This window comes from Phyllostomus hastatus, unplaced genomic scaffold (assembly GCF_019186645.2).
Source record: "Phyllostomus hastatus isolate PE091 unplaced genomic scaffold, TTU_PhHast_1.1 phas_contig_283, whole genome shotgun sequence".
NCBI lineage: Eukaryota > Metazoa > Chordata > Mammalia > Chiroptera > Phyllostomidae > Phyllostomus > Phyllostomus hastatus.
Window position 1 is genome coordinate 16,254,297 of NW_025333833.1, and position 22,311 is coordinate 16,276,607.

Below are 22,311 nucleotides of genomic sequence, written 5' to 3' on the forward strand. Positions count from 1 at the left end.
TCGAGCCGGCAGGTTCCTGCGCTGCCGCTGCAATCCTCGCTCCGCTACTTCTCCCCGGCGGAGCGGGTTCTGGTGTGCCTCAGCTCCGGTCAGTGCCATGATCCGGCAGGAGCTCTCCACATCCTACCAGGAGGTACAAGGCTGGGGTTGGGAGGCGCGGAAACAAAGTTTCCTGTGAGGCGGCGGAGCGGGGTACTGGGTGGGAGGGGTGCGGGGGGCGTCGGGGCGCGCTTTCGAGGAGCGGGTGAGTGCGTCAGGATAGGGGTCCCCGCGTGCAGACAGGGGGAGAGCAGGAAGGAAGCGGGGCGCCCAGCCTCCTCCGGATGCCGGGGTCGCTTGGCCGGAGCTGGGGCCCCAAAGCCGCGACTCTTAACCAGCAGGTGAATGATTAAAGCCTCGTGGGAGTTAAGCAGCGACGCGGCGGGCGGGGCGGGACCCCGCGTGGCCTCGAGCATTGCGGTGTTGTTTGCAACAAGTGGAAGCGCCTGCGCCTGTTTCCAGCTGGAGCGTTTGCACGGTGGGCATCAGCCCTCCTCCCAGCCAAGGCCTCGTGGCCCCTGCAGCTGTTAATGATAGGGATGATTACATCTTGTTTGGGTGGCCGCCTGTCTTTGAAAGTATGCTTTCACCGACTTAGCCGCTTCTCACTCCACTCCCTCTTTCTCTCCGGTCTCACCTCCTCCCACGACTTTGTAACTATCACTTTCAAGCTCTTTGTCTCTTTCTTATCTGTCCTGAGCTACAAACAGACTGCCGTTCCAGCTCTTCCCTCAAACCAGCTCTTCCTTCTGACTCCTGCTACAAGGAATGAACTGCTCGCCTTCCCCTCCTCAAGTCCCAAACCTCAGTCACCTTCCTCCGCTGTATCCCTCACCGTCCCCCACCCCCTCACTTGCCTGCTTCTGGCAGTGCCACATTCTCAGTCCTCTGGTTTGGGTCCCTGCGTCTGTCTGCTCTGCCCACCAGAGCGTGATACTGTGTTACCACTGCTTCCTTTGGTCTCTCCCTGTGCAGATTTGCTCTGAGGCCTTGCCTTGACCCCAGAGCATTCGTTTTTTTCATACACCTGATGGTGCCCTGGGTCTACTCAGAGCGGTCCAAACTTCTCAGGGAGCTTTTAGAGCTCTGCACAGCTCAGCAGCTGTATCCCCCATTACCTTCACCATTCTCACCCACCTAGGTTCTGGCCACACTTGGAAGCTCACTGTTTAAAAATGTGCTCCTGCTTCCTGTGCCTGTGCTCGCACCATTTCTTCTCCTTTAACCCTTCTCAAGTTCCACTGGTTCAAATCCCGCCCTTACTCAAGGGGAGAATCTCAAATCCCACATGCTCCGTGGAGACTGACTTCCCAGCCTAGTCTGGCATTCTGCCTGTCCTTCTCAGTTAAACTTGCTGCTGTCTTGGTCGCTACTGATCAATATGATGTACTTTTTTCCCTTTGTCAAGGACACTGTGTGGCGTAGACAAAACAGGTGGCTTAGCCTCACAGTAGAAGGGGAGGCCGAGTTGGAGTCAGGTGAGATTTGCTGAGGCTGGTGGGCCTTTTTTTGGTGTACACCTGGGCTGGAATTTGACTTTGGGACAGTTCTGCATGTTTCTCCTACCGTCTTCTTTATCCCATCTCTTTCTTTTATCCAAAAGAAGCCCAGTGGGTTTTTAACCAGTGCTGGGGGCTCTGTGGTCTCTAGATTTCATGTCTTTGACAGTGGGGGAATCCTGGGGAATGAGTTTTGTCTTTCCCTGACCCGGAAGGGTTTCAGGTTTCTAGGGAAGAGACTGTAGTGGGTGAGGACTTTGAAGTCAGAAACCCCACATTTCTCTCCAGGCTCTGCCTCTTGCTGTTCGTGTGGCTTTTGTCAAGTCATCTAACTTCTCTGAGCCTCAGTTTCTTCATCTGCAAAACGAAGGTAATGATAGTCCCCATCCCCTAGGGTTGGATGAGTTAGCATGTGGAAAGTGATTATTTAGCTCAGTGCCTGGCAGGTGAATGAAATAATCGCTCTTGTTAACAGGGTGCGTGCAGCTCTTGCTTCTGAGGATCTTTGGTGTCCCTGGTTTTACAGGACTCTGCCCCTCACCATCCACATTTAGGTTAGTCTCCTTACCTAGCAGGGCTCCAAAAGTGTTTATTAAAGTTTAGGCAGGCAACCTGCTTGCAGGGGCACAGCCAACGGTAGAGCCAGTTGGTATTTGGGGCACGCCCATGGTGCAAGGCCCTGGGAGTGCCCTTCCCCTTTCTTTAGTGGCCTGTCCTGCAGTCCTTGTTTCTCACCTTCGGAAGAAGGTGGCCTCCCATTTTCTGGGGGGCTACCTTTCTTGCCTGGATCATTCTGAGCTTAGACTTAGGTTTCTTTACTGAGTGGAGATTTTGGCTTTAGAGGATGGGGTATGCTGAGAGTTTGGCCAGGCCAAGGGGCGGGTTTGTCCCAGCTGCAGGTAGTCAGGAGGGGAACTGGGTGAGGCTGCACCTGTGTTAGGCTTGGATCAGAGAACTTGGAGCCTTCTTGGGACTAACAGCCTCTCTTCCCTTTGGCCGGTGAAAGCTTCTGGGGCTTCCTGAGCTGTGTGCTCCCACTAGGGGCCTGGGTCTGCCTCATGGTGCCTTCTCCATCTTCCCAGCTTTCTTCCACTTTTTTTCTTTTCTTTTGGGACTAGAGGGCTTTAAACTGGGAGTTTAGGTTCTAAGGGGCAGGAGTGGAGGCATGGCGAGGGAACTGCAAGAACAATAGATGCACAGAGCTTTATTTAACTCTTGTCTCTTGGGGATGAAATGTTCATGAAGATGCCTTGAGACCTTCGGCATTCACAATGTGCATCTAAGAAAATATTTGGGAGAGCTCTCCCCTCCCCCTTTCATCCCTGTTCAGTGATAGCTCCCCCTCGGTCTCTAGTCTTGACCTCTCCTGTCCTCCTGATTCATGCTGAGGAGACTCGTTGGTCATCGTTTTATCCTTCCGCCCATCTGCCCTTCTCAGTGGCATCATCTGCCCCTTTGAGCGGCGAGAACTCGATGGCGTGAGGGTGGGGTATTAGCGTCTGTCCCGGACATGGACGGGCCCGCCCCACTTTGTCCTGCCATTTGCAGCCCAAGTCAGTGAACTTTAGCCAGAGTCCTGGAGAGCTCACTGTTCCCCTCTTCTTGCTCAGCAGACACTAAGTCGCATTTCCTCCTCCTTTGGGAAGTGGTTAAGGTCATGGGTTTGGTACTAGGTCAGCTTGGATTTTAGTCTTCTGGCGTCTGTGACCATGGAAAGTATTGTGTCGAATTGTTACCCACCCCCCCCAAAAAAAGATATGTTGAAGTCCCAACCCCCAGTACCTTAGAATGGGACCTCATTTGGAAATAGGGTCATTGCAGACGTGAATGAATCAAATGAGGTCACACTGGAGTAGGGTGGGCCCAAATCCGATGTGAATGGTGTGCTTGCACAGAGATGACGATGTGAAGAAACAGAGTCCACAGGAAGGTGGAGGCAGAGGTTGGAGACTGGGTGCATCTACACGCTCAGAAGCGCGGAGGGCTGCTGGCCAGTAGGGGAAGCTAGGAGAGAGGCGTGGAGAAGAGCCCCCTGGGGCCCTCAGAGGAGCCACCCTGCCAGAGCCCTGAGGGGGTGCATTTCTGTTGTTGCAGGCACCCAGTTTTCGGTGTTTATTGTGGTGCGAAGGCATAGGAAGTCACAGGTGTTTTCTGAGCTTCAGTGTCCCCATCTGTAGTGTTGGTATAACACCCTGCTGATGTCATGTGATTTTTTTTTTAATGATTAAGTGAGAAGCAGCTTCTGCTTTCTTCTTCTAGTCTGGAAAAGCAAGGCTGGTGTAGCTGACCTGCTTGCCCTCTTTGTGTCTCCCTGTAGCTGAATGAGGAGTTGGAGCAGGTGGTTGAGAACTCGGAGCACACAGACGAGCAGGACAAGGAGAGAGCCAAAGTCCAGGGTTCGGGCATCTTACCAGGTAAGTGGGTTCAGGCGGGGAGTGGAAGGCCGGGAAAACAGTGTGCTGCTGCAGCCAGCAGCCCCAGGCGGGCACCTCGCCAGCTGCGCGCCGAGGGAGGAGAGGAGCCCCCTGCCTTGCACCCTGGTGTCAGGTCTCGGGCATTGCCCTGGTTTGGAAGCTGTTCATATTTAACCAGCCTTGGGACAGAGGCTGTGCCCGGGCTGGTACCTGCTCTTTTCTGCACTCTAGTTCGAGCCAGTTCCCGAGACCAGGTTTTGGATACAGAAGCAAGGGCTTTGGGCATCTGCTCTCCTGTTAGATTTTCCCTAAGAAGTGGGTAGAAATTGAACCTCTGATATCTGGGTCACTTCCAAGAGCCTCTGGAAGAATATCTAATAGGCACCACCTCTCGGATATCAGACCTCTTCAGGATAGTCGCCCAGCTGGGTGATCAGGGTCCCATCAGTCAGGTGGCATCTTATGGAGCCTTGCAGTAGCTTTTGATACTTGCTGACCCCTCCTCTTTTTTGGATACACACGCTGCCCCTTTAGTTTCCTTAATGTGTCACTTCTTGGGTCAGCCTGCTTTGCAATCGTCCTCTGGCTCCTGGGTGTTAAATGTTTGTCACAAGCCCCCTTCTCTTACCCGCTAGTGGTTGGCCTCACGCAGGCCCCTCCCCTGCTTCAGTCACTGCTTGCTCTCATGTACCTGCCATATTTACACCTCTAGCCCAGAGGTGACCCATAAACTCCAGGCTTATCTGTCGTGTATATCCAAATGCTGTGGGGATAGCTCTGCTTAGCTGTTCCACAGGTACCCTAAACTCCACACAGTCAGTGAGATGGCCCGCCCTGGCCGGGGAGCTCAGTCGGTTGGAACGATGTTCCAGTGCACCAAGGCTGCGGGTTTGGTCCCTGGTCAGGGCACATACGACAAGCAACCAGTGAAAACGTGAGTAAGTGGAACAACAAAAAACAATGTTTGTCTCCCGCTCTCTCTTCCTCTCTCTCTAAAATCAATAAAACCACAGCTCTACTTAAAAAAAAAAAAGATGGGCCATGACAAGTTTTGATGAGGATATCAAGAAATGAGAACCCCCATACATTCACTGCTGGTGGGAATATAAATGGTGCAGCTGCTGTGGAAAGCAGTCGGCAGGTCCTCACAAGGTTAAATCCGGAGTTACCCAGTGACCCAGCAATGCCAGTCCTAGGGATATGCCCAAGAGAAGTGAGAACTTACATCCACCTGAAAACTCGTACGAGAATATTCATAGTAGCAGAATTCATAATAGCCAAAAGATGGAAACAACCCAGACGTCCACCAACTGATGAGTGAATGAATAAAACAGTATATTAACATAGTGGAGTATTACTTGGCAATAAAAAGGACTGAACTGATATATGTGACAACATGGAGGAATCTTAAAAACATTAGGAGTTCCGGCCAAGATGGTGGTGTAGGTAGAAACCCTTTGCTTCCTCACACAACCGAAAGGAGGAAAACAGCCAATCTAAAATCAATAAACAAGCAAAAGCACCAGAAAATCAAACTGCATGGAACTCCGACAACCAAGGAATTAAAGAAAAAAATCAACCAGATAAGGCGGCAGGCTGCACAGGCCAACCCAGAAAGACCGCAGCAACTCGGCAGGCCGTGGGGGTGGGGCTGGCTGCAGAGCTCTGCGGCCTGTGTGGAAGGGGCTGACTGAAGGGGAAGCTGAGATTCAGAACTGATTGTGGGCCATGACTGGGACAGCCATGACTAGGTGGGAGATACTCCCAGCCTCATGAGAGTCTGTTGGAAAGTGCGCTAGAGACGAACAGGTGGGCGGAGCTGTTCCCTCTCTGGCCCCTCCCACACTGGCAGCACCGCAGAGCAGTAAGGAGGGTTGCCCTGCCCCCTTACAGCCCATCAGCTGTGCCAAGACAAAGAAATATGGCCCAAATGAAAGAACAGAGCATAACCTCAGAACTAAGCAATGAGATTGCCAACCTATCTGGTGGAGAATTGAAAGCCCTGGTAATCAAAATGCTTACAGGTCTGATTGAGCTTGGTCGAAAAATTAAACAAATGAAGGATACCCCAAATGAAGTAAAGCAAAATATTCAGGGAATCTACAGTGACAGGAAGGAAACCAGGATTCAAGCAGCAATTTGGAATGAAAGAAACGTCCATCCAGAGGAAATGAAAGAAAAAATCCAGAAAAATGAAGAGAGGCTTAGGAACCTCTGGGACAACTTGAAATGTTCCAATATCTGAATTATAGGGGTGCCAGAAGGAGAACAACAGCAGCAAGAAATTGAAAACTTATTTGAACAAATAATGAAGGAGAACTTCCCCAATCTGGCACAGGAAATAGACTTCCAGGAAGCCCAGAGTCCCAAAGAAGTTGGACCCAAAGAGGAATACACCAAGGCACATCATCATTAAGTTGCCCAAGATTAAATATTAAAAAAAATCCTAAAAGAAGCAAGGGGAAAGGAGACATTTACTTACAAAGGGGTTCCCATAAGACTATCAGCTGATTTCTCAAAAGAAACCTTACAAGCAAGAAGGGGCTGGAAAGAAGTATTCCAAGTCATGAAAGTCAAGGACTTACATCTAAGATTACCAGCAAAGCTTTCATTTAGAATGGAAGGGCAGATAAAGTGCTTCCTAGATAAGGTCAAGTTAAAGGAGTTCATCATCACCTAGCCCTTATTATATGAAATGTTAAAGGGACTTACCTAAGGAAAAGATCACCAAAAATATGAACAGTAAAATGACAACAAACTCACCACTATCAACAAATGAACCTAAAAGAAAAGAAAAATGAAAACAAAAACTAAGCAAACAACCAGAACAGGAACAGAATCAGAGAAATGGACGTCACATGGAGGGACTTCAGTGGGGAGGGGGAAGGGAGGAATCAGGGGAAAGGTACAGGGAAGAAGAAGCATAATAAGCAGGCATAAAATAGATGGGGAAAGATAAATGGTATAGGAAACAGGACTCAAAGAACTTGTACAACCCATGGACATGAACTAAGGGGGGAATGCTGGAGGGTTGGGGGGCAGGGTGGAGGAGGGATAAGGGGGAAAAATTGGAAAAACTGATAGCATAATCAATAAAAATACTTAAAACATTAAATGAAAGGTCAAGCACAAAAGGCCACAGATTGGATGATTCTATGTATGTGAAATGCCCAGAACAGGCAGATCCCTGACGTAGAAAGTAGATTATTGGTTGCCAGGGACGAGGGGGAAGGAGGAGTGACTACTAAGGGTGTAGAGTTTCTTTTTTGGTCATGAAACTGTTCTGTAATTAGTGGTGATGGTCATGCACCTTGTGCGTATACTAAAACCTATGAAATATATTCACTTTAAAAGGGTGAATGTTACAGTATGTAAATGTAGCTCAGAAAACAAAACAAAAACAAATCACTGAAAAAAGAAGAATAATTCATTCTTTGCGTTCAGAGTTCATCTCTGCCCAGCACTTCCTGCAGGGTGGGGTTCCCCAGGGGATGGCAGACAGCCAGTGCCCCTCCCTCTGAGCGGAGGACCCACGTTGTTCCAGGAATTGGCCTGGCAGTCCGGGACAAGCGAGGGTTTTGGAAGCAGTCATGCTGTAGATTTTACAAAACTCGTAAGTTACTTTTCCCTGGGAGATTCTTATGCATTATTTTTGTTTTTCTTTTACCTTGAGTTTGTATTCCTATACAAAACTCGTAAGTTACTTTTCCCCAGGAGATTCTTATGCATTATTTTTGTTTTTCTTTTACCTTGAGTTTGTATTCCTATAAAGGATAAAAAGTTATTTTTCAGTTAACAGTTGACATTCAACGCTGTCTTGGATTAGTTTCAGGTGTACAGCATGTAAACATTCACATAGTTTACAAAGTGTTCCCTCTGATGATTCAGGTGCCCACCTGGCGCTGTTATCAGTGTTATATCAGCATTGTTACAGCATTGTTAACTGTACTCCCTGTGCTGTACCTTACACCTGCAAGCCCATTTTGTAACTGTCACCTTAGTACACCTTGCCCCCCAAACACCCACCCCTCTGGCCTTGTCAGTTTGTTCTCTGTATCTGTAAATCTATTTCCGTTTTGTTAGTTTATGTTGTTCGTTAGATTTCACACGTAAGTAATATGTGGTATATGTCTTTGTCTTCGGCTTATTTCATTTAGCACAATCCCCTCTCGGTCCGTCCATGCTGTTGCAAATGGTAAGATTTCATTCTTTCTTGTGGCCGAGTAATATCCCATTGCGTGTGTGTGTGTGCGCGCCGCTGCTTTTTTATCCACGTGTCTGTGGAGAGGCCCTCGAGTTGCTTCCTGTATCTTGGCGATTGTAACACTGCAGTGAACACAGGGGTGCATGTACTGTAGTCCTTTGAATTAGTGTTTCGGGTTTCTTCAGCTACATTCCCAGAAGTGGAAATGCTGGATCATAAGGCAGCTCCATTTTTAATTTTGTTTGAGGAACCTCCGCACTGTTTTCCGGAGTGGCTGCACGGATCTGCATTCCCGCCAGGGCCCTGGGATTCCTTTGTCTGCATCCCCACCACCAGTTGTCCTTTGTGGATTTACTAATGATAGCTTATCTGGCAGGTGTGAAGTGGGAACTCATTGTGGTTTTAATTTGCATTCCTCTGGTGATTGGTGATGTTGAGCATCTTTTCACAATGTCTGTTGGCCATCTGTGGGTCCTCTTTTGAGGAGTGTCTGTTCAGGTCCTCTGCCCACTTTTTAGTTGGTGTTTTGGGGTTTGTTTGTTTGTTTTGGTGTTGAGTTGCCAGAGTTTTTTTTATTAATTTTGAGTATTAACCCTTTATCAGATGTATTATTGGGAAATATGTTCTCCCACTCAGGTTGTCTTTTTGTTCATTGGTCTCCTGTGCTGGGAAGAACTTTTCAGTTCGATGTAGCCCTGTTTGTTTGTTTGTTTGTTTCTTCTGTTTCCCTTGCCCAAGGAGATATGTCAGAAAAAATATGCTGAGAGTAGCGTCTAAGATTTTACTGCCTATGTTTTCTTCTAGGAGTTTTATGGTTTTAGGTCTCACATGTAATCTTTAATCCATTTTGAGTTTATTCTTACATATGGTATAAGAAGGTAGTCTACGTTCTGGCTGCTGTAGCTCAGTGGACTGAGCACAGGCCTGTGAACCAAAGCATCACCAGTTTGATTCCCAGTTGGGGCACATGCCTGGGTTGTAGGCCATATCCTCAGTATGGGGTGTGCTAGAGGCAACCATACATCGATGTTTCACTCCCTCTCTTTTTCCCCTCTCTCTAAAATAAATAAATAAAATCTTAAAAAAAAAGAAGGTAGTCTAGTTTCTTTTCTTTTTTTTTTTTTCTGCATGTATCTGTCCAGTTTTCCCCAACACCATTTACTGACTAGACCATCGTTGCTGCATTATCTGTTCTCGCTGCCCTTGTCAAAGATTGACCACACAGGCAAGGGTGTGTCTCCGGGCTCTGTTCTGTTCAGTTGGTCGGTGTGTGTGTTTGTATGGCAGTGAGTGCCAGGCTGTTTTCCGTTACAGTAGCCTTGTAGTTTAGTTTGATGTCAGGCAGTGTGATACCTCTTACTTTGTTTTCCTTTTTCAAAACCACTATTCAGGGTCTTTTGTGTTTCCATACACATTTATGAATGATTTGTTCCAGTTCTATGAAAAATGCCATTGGTATTTTAATGGGAATTACACTGAATCCATAGTTGCTTTGGGCAGTATGGACATTTTAATGATGTTAATTCTTCCCATCCGTGAGCACGGTAATGCCTTCCATCTATAACTGTCTTCTTCGATTTCTTTCTTCAGGGTCTTACAATTTTCTGAGTACAGGTCTTTTATGTCGTTGCTGAAATTCATTCCTAGGTATTTTTTTTATGTAAACGTGATTGTTTTTGTAGTTCTTCTTTCTGATAGTTCATTATTGGTGTATAAAAATTCAGCCCATTTCTGAATATTTATTTAGTAACCTACTTTACTGAATTCATTCTATTAATTTTTTGGTGGAATCTTCAGGGTTCTCTCTGTATAGTATCACACCATCTGCAAATAATGATAGTTTTTACCTTTTTCTTTCCAGTTTGGATGCCTATTATGACTTCTTCTTGTCTGATTGCTGTGGCTGGGACACTGTTGAATAGACTGTTGAAGGTGGACATCCCTGTCTTGTTCCTGATCTTAAGGAAAACGCTTTAGTTTTTCCTCTTTGAGTATGATGTTAGCTGTGGGTTTGTCATTTATGGCCTTTATTACATTGAGGTGTGTTCCCTCTATTTCCCCTCTGCTGAGAGTTTTTATCATAAATGGATGCTGGATTTTATCAAATGCCTTTTTTTTTTTTTTTTGCATCTGTTGAGATTATCATGTACCATATTTTGCCATGTATAATGCACACCCAGGTTTTTGGTGCAAACTTTCAGGGAAAAAAATCTTTTGTTTTAATTTTTAAATTCAATTTTAATTGATTTATATTTAGGGACAAAACCTATTATCATATTCTAGGGTATTATATTGCATATGGATATTGTGATTGCTCTCTAGAGTTATACTTCTAATACATAAGCATAAGTGAAAGAATTAAAAACATTTATATAGATATGGGGTTAGTACTACCCATGTATAATGCTCATCCTTATTTTACCCTCAAAAACTTGGGCAAAAAAGTGCATGTTATACATGGCGAAATACAGTAGTTTTTATATTTCTTTTCATTCATGTGGTGTATCCCATTAATTGACTTGCAGATATTGTACCAGTTTTACTTCCCACTTCATCATGGTATATGATCTTTATAATATATTTCTGAATTCTGTTTGCTAATATTCTGTTGAGGATTTTTGCATCTATGTTCATTAGGGATATTGGTCGATAATTTTTTCTTTGTAGATATCTGGTTTTGGAATGAGGATAATGCTTCCTTCTTCTTGAACTTTGCAGAGTAGTTTGAGAAGGCTAGGTGTTGATTCTTTTTGAATGTTTGGTAAAATTCGCCTGTGAAGCCATCCAGTCCAGGACTTTTGTTTATTGGGAGTTTTTGATTCCTTTGCTATCATTGGCTGTAATTAGTCTGTTCACATTTTCAGTTCTGTCCTGATTCAGTTTTGGAATATTGTATGTTTGTAGGAATTTATCCATTTCTTCCAGATTGTTTAATTTCTTGTCATATTATTGTTCTGTAGTATTTTTTAATAATCTTTTGTGTTTCTGTGTTGTCAGTTGTTACTTCTCTTTCATTTTGATTTTATTTGGGTCCTCTCTTTTTCTTGGTGAGTCTTGTTAAACCTTAATAATTCTGGTTTTCTTTTGAAAGAACCAGCTCTTAGTTTCATAGACTTTTTTTCTATTTTTTTTAGATTCTATTTTATTTCCCCTCTGATCCTTATTATTTCCTTCTATTCACTTTGGGCTTTGTTCTTTTTCTAGTTCCTTTAGGTCAAAGTTTAGATTGTTTGTTTGAGATTTTTTTCCTTGTTCCTTGCAGTAGGCCTGTATCGCTATGAATATCCTCTTTGGACCGTTCTCGCTGTGCCCCATGGATTTAGGGCTGTTGTGTTTTGATTTTCATTTGTCTCAAGGCTCTGGATCTCTTCCTTGATCTTGTTGTTAACCCATTCATTGTCCAGTGACATGTTATTTAGCCTCCGTGTCTTTGTATATTTTTCAGTCTTGTAATTAATTTCTTCTTAAATTTATTTTGATTTGTTTTGTGTCCTGACATGTAATCTATTCTGGAATGTTCCATGTGCACTAGAAAAGAATGTACGAGGGAGGACCCCCCCCCCCAAAAAACCAGAATTACCTTTGGGAGGTTGGGCCCCTTGTAGTGCAGGATTCCCCAACTAGGTGAGTGTTCTAGGAACCCACCTGTATCCGTGTACGAGCTGGTGGTGTTGTGAGAGGCTGCATTTGGATTTAGTGAATTTTTTGGAAGACTTTTTCAGTGCATTTGCCCATTTCATGATGGGTGATTTACAAGCTCACCTGCAGTTTTTGACCAAAAACAGCATGACCCCCGTGCCCTACCCTCCCTATGCACCCAATCTTGCCCCGAGCACCTTTTTTTGGTTTCCTTAGATGAAAAAAGTCCTGAGAGGGAAATGTTTTTCCAATGTGGAAGAAGTGAAACAAAAAATGGCATTAAGCACCAAAAGGCATCAAAATCTACGAATTCAAAACCTGTTTTGAGCAGTGGAAAAAAGTCTCAATAAGTGCAGCGCATCAAATGGAGAGTATTGAAGGTGACTGAAATTTAAACATGTAAGAATAAATACACAGTTTTTTTATAAATTCCGTTTTGGAGGGTCCCCTCATATATTCTGTTTTGGAGTGAAATGCTTGGAAAGTATCAATTAAGCCCTCTGATCTAATGTGTCATTCAAGCCCCCCGCCCCCCATCTCCCTGTTGGTTTTTTTGTCTGGGAGGTCCATCCGGTGGTGTCAGCAGGGAGTTCACATCCGCTGTGACCGCGTTACTGCCGCTCCCTTCACGTCCGCCAGCACTCGGCTCCTGTGTGCTGGTGCCCCCACGGTGGTCGCACGGATGTTGACGAGGTTTACACCCCTCATGGGGTTGGCCCCTTCGTCATTAAGTGGTGCCCTTCGTCTCATCACATAGCCTTGGTTTTGAAGTCTGTTTTGTCCAATGTGAGTGTTGCTGCCTTAGCTTTTGTTGTTGTTGTTTCATTTGCATGAAACATTCTTTCCATCCCTTTACTCTCAGTCTGTATCTTTTTCAGTGTGTGAACGGGCCTTGTTTTCTTGTCCAGTCAGCTGCCCTGTGTGTTTGTGGAGGTTGGCCATGCCTCCCCGTCTCGGTAGTGTGGCCTTACGTAGCAGGTGTCCTGTGGGGCTCCTGACACAGTCTCCCTGATCGCCTGCTTTAGGTGCTTCAGGAATGTCCCCTGTGTGGGTTACGTGAGCCCTCCTGTTGTAGTTGGGTTTTGATTGCTGTTGGGCCATCTGTGTGTGGGGCCGGCCCTGAGGCTGCTGGCTGACTGTGAGGTTGCCTTATGCTCACAGTGTAGGTACGGCTGTGCAGGGGGTGAGTCCATTAAAGCGGGATTGCACCGGCAGGGTTTGGTGCCGAGATCTCCCTTGAGCTGTGCCGCCCGTGGAGCTGCGTGGGTTGTGCCCTGCTGTGGTCCAAGGCCTGCCACAGCAGGTGTGTCGGTTCTGGGGCCTCTTGGGGGAGGGGCTCTGGTGCAGATCAGTGTCAGGTGCGGCCTGTAACTGGCCCTGGGCTGCCTGTCTGAATCTGCCAAGCAACCCTCAGTTTGTGGCCGCTTCTGCTGGACCTGGGTGCACGTGGGAGTGTCCAAGCTGTGTGCCGGTGCCGGCTTCCCCTGGCAATGAGTCCGGCAGACCAGCAAGGGCCCAGATCACGCTGAGACCCACTTTTGTCTGCTGGCCACCTGTTGGGCGCGGTGACTGGAAGGTCCCCTGCTGGTGTACAAGTCGCGTGAGATGTGTTCTCAGCGAGTCATCAGGTAGGGCAAAGTGGTGTTGGCCAGGTTGGTAGAGATTCTAACTCAGTGCCAGCGCTGGGTCTGAGGCCACTCTGCAAAAGTCTCACAGTACACCACAGCCAGCTGCCCACCCCCCCTACAATCCACAGACCTTTGAGTGAGGTGGGGTGAGGCCTGCAGAGCTCACCAGGCTAAAACAGATGAAGATTTGGCCGTGAGGAGAGAAGGCCCCACACGGGACAGTGATGCCAGTCAGGCAGGCATGTGAGGGAAAGGTGGCCTTGCCCAACAGCTGCACAACTCAGCCTCTCCCTGCGTAACCCTGGCGCTCCTCCAGCTTGCCCAGACTTCCTAGAGGGCTCCTCAATAGAGTCTGCAGGGCGGCTCCAGACTGCAGGTAGAGACAGAACTCACCACCAAGAGCCATCCTGGCAGGGCAGGGCCTCCAGGGGTCAGCAGGAAGGGGTCAGTGTCACTCCCTAGGCTGATACCACGGGGAAGTGGTGGGGCGGGACCAATGCTGGCATGGTGGTGCCACTCAGGCACACCGGTAAAAGTGGCCTTCCCCACAGCCACATAACTCAGTCTCCTTGGGGTTCTGGCACTCCTCGAGCTGCCTTACCTTCCTCAAGAGCTCCCCAGTGAGGTCTGCGCCGCGAGCCCCGCTGGAGTTTGCAGCAGACCTCTCCTGGTGTGGCGGGGCCCCTCCCCGGCTGATGTCCTGTGGGGGGAATGCTCCACTCGGGCAGGGTGGCGTCCTGGGTGCTGTGGGAGAGGGACCCAGCCCAGGGGCACTTGCTGCTGTCCCTCAGCCTCCACTCACTGTCCACAGCCACACCACTCCATCTCCATCGGTGTGACTCCGGTCCACTCCAACCTGCTGTCCCTCTGCAAGGACCCCGGTGAGTGCCACGACAGGGACTCTGTGCACTGACCTTTCGAGAGAGCAGTGCCCCTCCGACCAGGGCAGGCAGAACCCCGGCTGATTCTCACTGCCAGATCGTGTGGGCCCCTTTTTCCAGCCCTAGTGCTCCAGCTTGGGACCCTGGCTTCTCCGCAGGGCCTCCTCAGCCGAGATGTCCCCTGGATTCTCAGAGGTAGCACGTAGGTGTGGGGCCAGCCCCCTTAGCCTCTCTTCCCTTCCTGCCAATCTGGATTCGGGCTCCTCTGTATGGCCTTAGTTACAGGCTTCTGTTCAGCTAGTCTTCAGATAGTTACTCAGGCTGATTTTTCAGTGCTTCAGCCACAACTCTGATATGGTCCTGGGAGGAGGCCAGTGTAACTTCCACCCAGCATGCCACCATCTCGCTGTTGGGAAGGGTATATACTTTTAAAATATGTGCGTCCACCTCGGGCTGTTGTGGCTCAGTGGACTGAGTGTGGCCTGGAAAGGTTGCTGTTCGATTCCTAGTCAGGGCCCGGGCTGCGGGCCAGGTCCCCATTTGGGGGCACGTGAGAGGCAACTGATCAGTGTATTTCTTGCACATTGATGTTTCTCTCCCTCACTTTCTCCCTCCCTTCCCCTCTCCCTAAAAGTAAATAAATAAAATCTTTAAAAAAATAAAACACGTTCATCCACCTTGCCGCAAGAAAGCTAATGTTTGCTTTTCTGACTGCAGAGTGCATGGAACATTCTGTCAGATACCCGGCCCTTGTTAAAAGTGGAACTGGAGTGACACGTAGAGCGCGTGTGGATGATGAAGAGTTGTGCGGTTTCTGTTGACATTGCAAGCCAGTTTGTGAATCGGGAAAAGGCCTGTGAGGAAGCCAAAGTCGGCCTCTGTGCGTGAAGCAGAGGAGGAGACTCCGGGCCAGTGTTCCCACGAGAGTAGTCTGTGCGAGTGCCTGTGCCAAACACACAAACCCGGTGATGCAGTTGTCATATGACCTTTCCATGCCGTAGATTCTTAGAATTTTCAAGAGCATGTAGACAGAGATCCATATCTTCCCCTAACCAGAGGCACCGTGGAGGTAGAGCGTTTCCGAATCACGTTTATCTGGCTTACGTAGAGCAGGCCTCGCTCAGAAATGCCCATCACTGTTTTGTCTTCCTCACGTGGTCCAGCCTGCACGGAAGGCCTTAGAAATGTCCCAGAGTTCTACTCGCTGTGAAGTTGCAGTCTTTCAATCAGATCTGCTGCTGCTGTCCTGAGCAGCTGGGGTCTGAGTGAACACCAGCGCTCACGCCGTCGTGTAGGGAGAGCACCGGCGAGGAGTCGGGACTCCAGGACTGTCGTTCTGACTGCGGTGTCAGTGCCGGGCTAGGGACCTGCACCACTGCGCGAGGGGCGGGGCTGGACCGGCTGGCCTTGTAGTTCCTTCAGTTTTGTTGCGTGGCCTTTCAAACCTCACTAGGATGTAGCAGCCTGGTACCTATTGCCACTGCCATTGTGAGCAGCTCAGAACAATGACTGTGTCACGTTTCGAAGTGAATCGTTGGTCCCACATGGACCATGGGATCCGGGAGTGCCTTCCAAACAAAACAGCTGGAGCAGGTCCCTGAGCTCGAACCACCAGTCCTTGGGTCCTGTGGCCCTGCCACCCAGCCGCATGTGACCAATCAGCACCTGAGCTGAGCGAAGCCTTCTGTGGGCTGGGCACCAGGAGGGCATTGTCTTGTAACGTGTCTAACAGGCCACCTCGTACCGGGTACTCTGGGAGGGATGTGAATGCCAGACTCACGGAGAGGGACTCAGTAAAGCAGGGCTGGGCCACGGGAGAAACAGGGAGAGAAGGCAGAGAACGAAGCCACGAGGGAGCCAGCACTGACCCAGCCCCTGCTGACGGTCAGAAGCGGCCGAAGTAGAATCCGAGACAAGAAGTTGAAACAGAGAATGGCTTTAAATCCTTTCGGAGAACTGGAGCTGCTGTGTGCCTTGGTGGCTGAGCTCACAGCTGCCCAAGGGGTTTTCCTGGGGCTTCCTGCTCCCTCACGTCTCCCTGTAGCTGCAGGGAGTCAGCATTGCCTGCGGTTCCTACGGCACTTCGGGGACTCCGCACTCTGTCATAAAGTAAAATCTTTCTGAGGTGCTTTGCCGGAAATAGCGAGGCACACCAGTTTGTTGATAGTTTTTCCTGCGTGAAATGCACTGGTGTTCTTGAACGAATCAAGAGTAGCTAGTTAGCATGCAAGACTGAGTTCGTCTATTATTGGGGTTATTTGCTCACTTAACAAACATGGAAACATTATGTGCCTACTATGTGAAAGACGCTACATTCTGCCCCGCCTCCATTGTACTTTCTATATGTATTTTTTCTCATTCATTTTTGGTAAGAGATAGTCTTCATTTGTGCTGTCTTCATCACTGAGGCTCCGTTTTTGGGGTGTGCGGGGTACTCCCTGTTTCTTCGGTAACAGTAATGCACGGAGCAGGCACTCCCAACTGTGATGCGTTCTGCAGCCTGCTCTCGTGCGCTTCTCCTGGGCATCCTGTAAAACTGGGATGATTATTTCCTCTTCCCGTGAGTAAAGTGAGGCTCGGGGGTATTAAGTAATGTGTCCTTGGTCACAGAACAGTAGCAGAGCGGGAACCCAAGTCTCTCTGCCTCTCAGTCTCATGACTGTAACCACTGGGCTGGATAGCTGGCCTCTCAGCCCAGAGCACTAACGAATAATGAACACCAAATTATTTCTTCCTCAACATCCTCCTGCTGCTTTAGGCACAATGCTCTGTGACCTCCTCCACGAAGCCTTGGCCGAACTCTGCCTCTCTCCCCACACCCCCCATTCTTTCTTCTGAGCAAAGGACATCTCACGTTTTACATCCCCATATCCTCCTGAATTCTGACAGGGCTGTCCAGCCCAAGGGCCGCATGCAGCTGAGGATGGCTGTGAAGGCAGCCCAACACAAAATTGTAAATTTACTTAAAACATTATGAGATTTTTTTTTGTGAATATGTGTCACAATGTAGTTGACGTGGGGCCCAAGACAACTCTTCTTCTTCCAGTGTGGCCCCGGAGACACTGTAAGGTTGGACACCCTACAGTTATAGCGCAGACCACCAATCCCTGTGTCTTGGCATCTCCCCAAGATGCCCTGCACAGAGTCTCGCACACAGCATCGGTGCACGATGCATGCATGTCTGTGGAAGTCGAGAAGGAGCGGTTTCCTTGTCTCTGCCAATGCAAGGCACTTGGATAGTGCTGCGCCGATCCTGTTTTGTGCTTCTAAATAAAATAACAAAGTAATTGTGACAAATACTCTAGTATCTTTGTGTTTAAAATTAGATTTATTGGGAGTAGCATTGGTTAATATTATTCTATAAGTTTCAGCTATACAACTTCGTAATGTGACATCTGTGTTTTCTGTTGTGTGTTCACTTCTTGGAGGCTGGTCTCCTTCTGTCACCTTGCATTGCACCTTCTTTGCCCTGTTTGTCCTCCCTCCAGTGCCCTTCCCCACCGGTACCCACCGTTCTCTTGTTGGTGTCTGTGAGTTTGCTGCTTTGTTTGTATGTTTCCTTCTTGTTTCATATCCCACACATGAGTGAAATCATACAGTTTGTGTCCTTTTTCTTCTGACTTACTTCATTACCATAATATTCTCAAGATCAATCCATGTTGTTGCAAATGGCCATTTTATCTTTTTTATGGCTGAGTAGTATTCCATTGTGTATATGTGTCATAAATTCCTTAATTATCTGTGGAAGAGCACTAAGTCTGATTCCATGTCTTGGCTATTGTAAATAATGCTGCAGTGAACACAGAGGTACATGCATCTTTACAAATAAGTGTTTTTTCCCCAATCATTGGTTTCTTTCTTTTTTTTAAAGTTTTCAGTTACAGTTTCAGGTACAGCATAGTGATTAGACATTTACATAACTTACCAAGTGATCACCCTGGTAAGGGTGGTACCCACCTAACATCATACACAGTTACTACAACATTATTGACCGTATTCCCTATGCTGTACTTTACATCCCCATGATTAATTTGTAACTGTCAACTTATAATTCTTAATCCCTTCACCTTTTTTCACCCCGTCTACCAACACCCTCACCTCTGGCAACCATCGATTTGTTCTTTATGAGTCTGTTTCTATTTTGTTGGTTCATTTATTTTGTTTTTTAGATTCCACTTACAAATGAAATCATATGATATTTGTGTTTTTCTGTCTGGCTTATTTCACCTAGCATAATACCCTCTAGGTCTATCCATGTTGTCACACATGATACGATTTTACAATTTCTTTATTTTTTATGGCCGAATGATAGCCCATTGTATGTGTGTTCCAGTGCTTTATCCTACTGTCCGTCATGCACTCTCAGGTGGCTTCTGTACCTCAGCTATTGTAAGTAATTCTGCAGAGAACATAGGGATGCATCTGTTTCTCCAAGCTCGTGTGTTTGATTTCTTCAGATAAACACCCAGAAATGGAATAGCAGGTCATAATGCAGTTCTACTTTTATACAATTGGTTGAGGAACTCATACTGGCTGCACCAGTTGCAGTCTCACCAGCAGTGCATGAGGGTGTCCTTTCCTCCACATTTTCACCAACACTTGTTTGTTGGTTCATGGATGATGGCCCTGCTGACGTGTGTAAGGTGATATCCCACTGTGCCTTTAACTGGTATTTCTTTGCTGATTAGTGATGTTGAGTATCCTTTTACGTGTGTGTTGGCTGTCGGTATGACATTTTTGGAGAAATGTCTCTTCAGGTCCTCTGCCCGTTTTCTAAGTGGATTGTTTTCCTTTTGGTGATAAGTTGTAAGAGGTCCTTAGGTGTTTTGGGTATTAACCCGTTAGACATTTCATTGGTGAATATCTTCTCATTAGTAGGTTGTCTCTTCATTTTGTTGATGGTTTTCTTTGCTGTGCAAAAGCTTTTGGCTTTAAGTAGTTCCATTTGTTTATTTTTCTTTTGTTTCCCTTGCCCGAGGAGGCATCCAAAAAATATTACTAACAGCAATGTCAAAGAGTTCATTGCCTATGTTTTCTTATAGGAGTTTTATGGTCTTGGATTTACATTTAAATCTTTAATCCATTTTGGGTTTGTTTTTGTTTAGATCTAATTTTTTTAGATTTTACTTGTTTTTAGAGAGGGGAAAGGATGGAGGAAGAGAGGGAGAGAAACATCGACGTGCGAGAGGCACACACCGAATGGCTGCCTCTTGCACGCCCCCAACAGGGGACTGGCGGGCAGCCCAGGCACATGCCCCGACTGGGCATTGAACCAGCCACCTCTTGGTTCACAGGCTGGCACCCAGTCCACTGAGCCACACCAGCCAGGACTCATATATGACCTTTATTATGTTGAAGTATGTTTCCTCTAGGCCTTTGCTGAGAGTTTTTATCATGAATGAATATTGAATTTTGTGAAATGTTTTTTCTATACTTAGTGATATGATGATATGACTAATCTTTTTTTTTTTTGTTCCTGGGGTGTATTATGTTAATTGATTTGTGGATATTGAACCAACCTCATCTAACAGGAATAAATCCCAAGTGATTGTGGTGTATGATTGTTTTTATTGCTGAATTCAGTTTGCTAATACATTGTTGAAGACTCTTATGTCTGTTTATCAGGGGTGTTGGCCTATAATTTCTCTTTTTTTGTAGTGTTTTCGGTGTTGTTATCAGGGTAATGCTGGCCTTGTAAAAGGAGTTTGGGAGGCTTTTCTCCGTTTCAGTTTTTGAAAATAGTTTGAAAAGGATAGGTATTAATTCTGTTTTGAATGTTTGATAAAATTCACCCGTGAAGCCATTTGGTCCTGGACTTTTGTTTGTTGGATTTTTTGGATTCCAACAAATTCCCGATTTGATTTTTTTAGTAGTTGTTTGTTCAAATTGTTTGTGTCTCCCTGATTCAGCCTCTAAAGGCTATATGTCTTTAGAAATGTATCCATTTCTTCTAGTTGTCCAGTTTGTTGGCATATAATTATTTGTAATATTTCCTTATCCTGTTTGGGCCCTTATCTTTGCAAAGAACCAGCTCTTGGTTTCATTGATCTTTTCTATTGTTTTTTAAGACTTCAGTTTATTTTCACTCTAATCTTTATTATTTTCTTCCTTCTGCTCACTTTGGACTTTGTTCATCATTTTCTAGTTCCTTTAGGTCCAGATTAGATTGTTCAGTTGAGTTTTTTCTTGTTATTTGAGGTAGGCCTGTATTGATGTGAATTTCCCTCTTAAAACGGCTTTGGCTGTGGCCATAGATTTTTGGGTCATTGTGTTTTCATTTTCATTTGTCTCAAGGTATCTCTTCATTTCTTCCATGATCTCATTGTTAACCCATTTATTGTTTAGTAGCGTGTTATTTATCCTCTGAGGGTTTGTGGTTTTCAGTTTTCTTTTTATAATTGATTTACAGTTTCATGCTATTGTGAGTTGATAAGGTGCTTGATATGATTTCAGTCTTATTAAATTTATTGAGACTTGTTTTGTGGCCTAGTGTATAGTCTATCCAGAAAAATGGTCCTTAAAGTTTGAACATGTGTACTTGAAAAGAATGCATGTACTGCTGCTTTTGGGTAAAATGCTCTAAAAACAAACTAAACTCTGCTGTAATGTGTTGTGTATGACTGCTGTGTCCTTGTTGATTTTCTGCCTGGGCAGTCTATTCATTGGTGCCAGTAGGGCGTTAGAGGGCCCTGCTTTGAGTGTATCACGGTTTATCTCTATATATTTGTTCCTCAGTGTTTCTTTGTTTATTTAGGTGCCTTAGGTTAGGTGTGTGAGAGTTATAGGGTTATATACTTTTGTGGGATTGATCCCTTTATTGTGATGAATGTCTTTCTTTACCTTTTGTTACAGCCCTGGGTTAAAGTCTATTTTATCTAAGTATTGCTACCCCAGCTTTTCTTTCCTTTTTTTTTTTTTCAGTTTTTATTATTTTTCACAGAGACAGGAAGCAAGAGAGCAATAGAGGGAGAGAAACTTCGATGTGTGAGAGATACATCAATTGGTTGCCTCTCACATGCCCCCTACCCCACCCCGCCACCAAACTGGGACCTGGCCCACCACCCAGGCACACGCCCTGACTGGAAACTGAACCAGTGGCCTTTCAGTCCACAGGCCAGCGCTCAGTCCACTGAGCCATACCAGCCAGGGCCCAGCTTTTATTTTCATTCCCTTTACATGAAATACCTTTTTATTGATACATCCCTTTACTTTCTGTCTCTGGGTGTTTTGATCTGAAGTGGGTCTCTCGTAGGCAGCATGTTTACAGGTCTTGTTTTCTTATCTGTTTAGCCACCCCCTGTCTTTTGACAGGAACATTTAGTACACTTAGGCTTAAAGTAATTACTGGTAGGTGTGTAGTTATTGCCATTTTATTCATTGTTGTCTGATTGTTTTTGTAGTTCTCTGTTCCTTTCTCTTCCGTGTTGACAACTTTCTACAGATTTGTGTTCCTTTCTCTTTATTTCTTCTGTATCTTTGGTAGATTTTCGGTTTGTGGTTACCATGAGCTTCTTATATACCAGGCGGTTTTGTTTCTAGCAGTCTGTTTGCAGTTGATGGTCACTCAAGTTTGAACACATTATAAAGTCACCACAATTTTTACTCACCCCTTCCACAGTTGTGTTTTGTCATTATTTTGTACTTTGTGTGTTTCTGTTTATCCCTTATTTTATTGTTGTAATTACTCATGATCTTCCTATTTTGTCTTTTAACTTGTATACTAGTTTTATGGTTGATTGATCCACTACTTTTAGTGTTTTTTGACAGTGAAAGTTTTTTCTTATGTATCTTACTCATACTTTTGATCTTTTCTTTTTAATGAAGTATTTACATTTTTGTAATTCTTGTAATACTGGTTTAGTGGCAATGAACTTCTTTGGCATTTTCTTGTCTGGGAAACAATATCTCTTTCAATTCTAAATGATAGCCTTGCTATAGTCATCTTTGATGTAAGTCTTTATCTTCTCTTTATTTCATGCCATTCCCTTCTGTCCTGTAAACTTTCTG

General features: G+C 46.0%; 1 protein-coding gene across 2 annotated transcripts in view; it reads left to right on the forward strand.

The window, feature by feature from the left end:
- The window catches only part of PACC1 (proton activated chloride channel 1), a 43,390-nt gene continuing 21,079 nt past the window's right edge, over positions 1–22,311 (forward strand). The window contains exons 1-2 of one of the 2 annotated variants that reach the window (XM_045838756.1): positions 1–133; positions 3,856–3,952. In XM_045838756.1, the coding sequence (XP_045694712.1) occupies positions 98–133; positions 3,856–3,952 (133 nt within the window). In that variant the 5' untranslated portion in view covers positions 1–97. The remainder of the gene's footprint in view (positions 134–3,855; positions 3,953–22,311) is intronic. The other variant, XM_045838755.1, reaches the window with a different exon arrangement.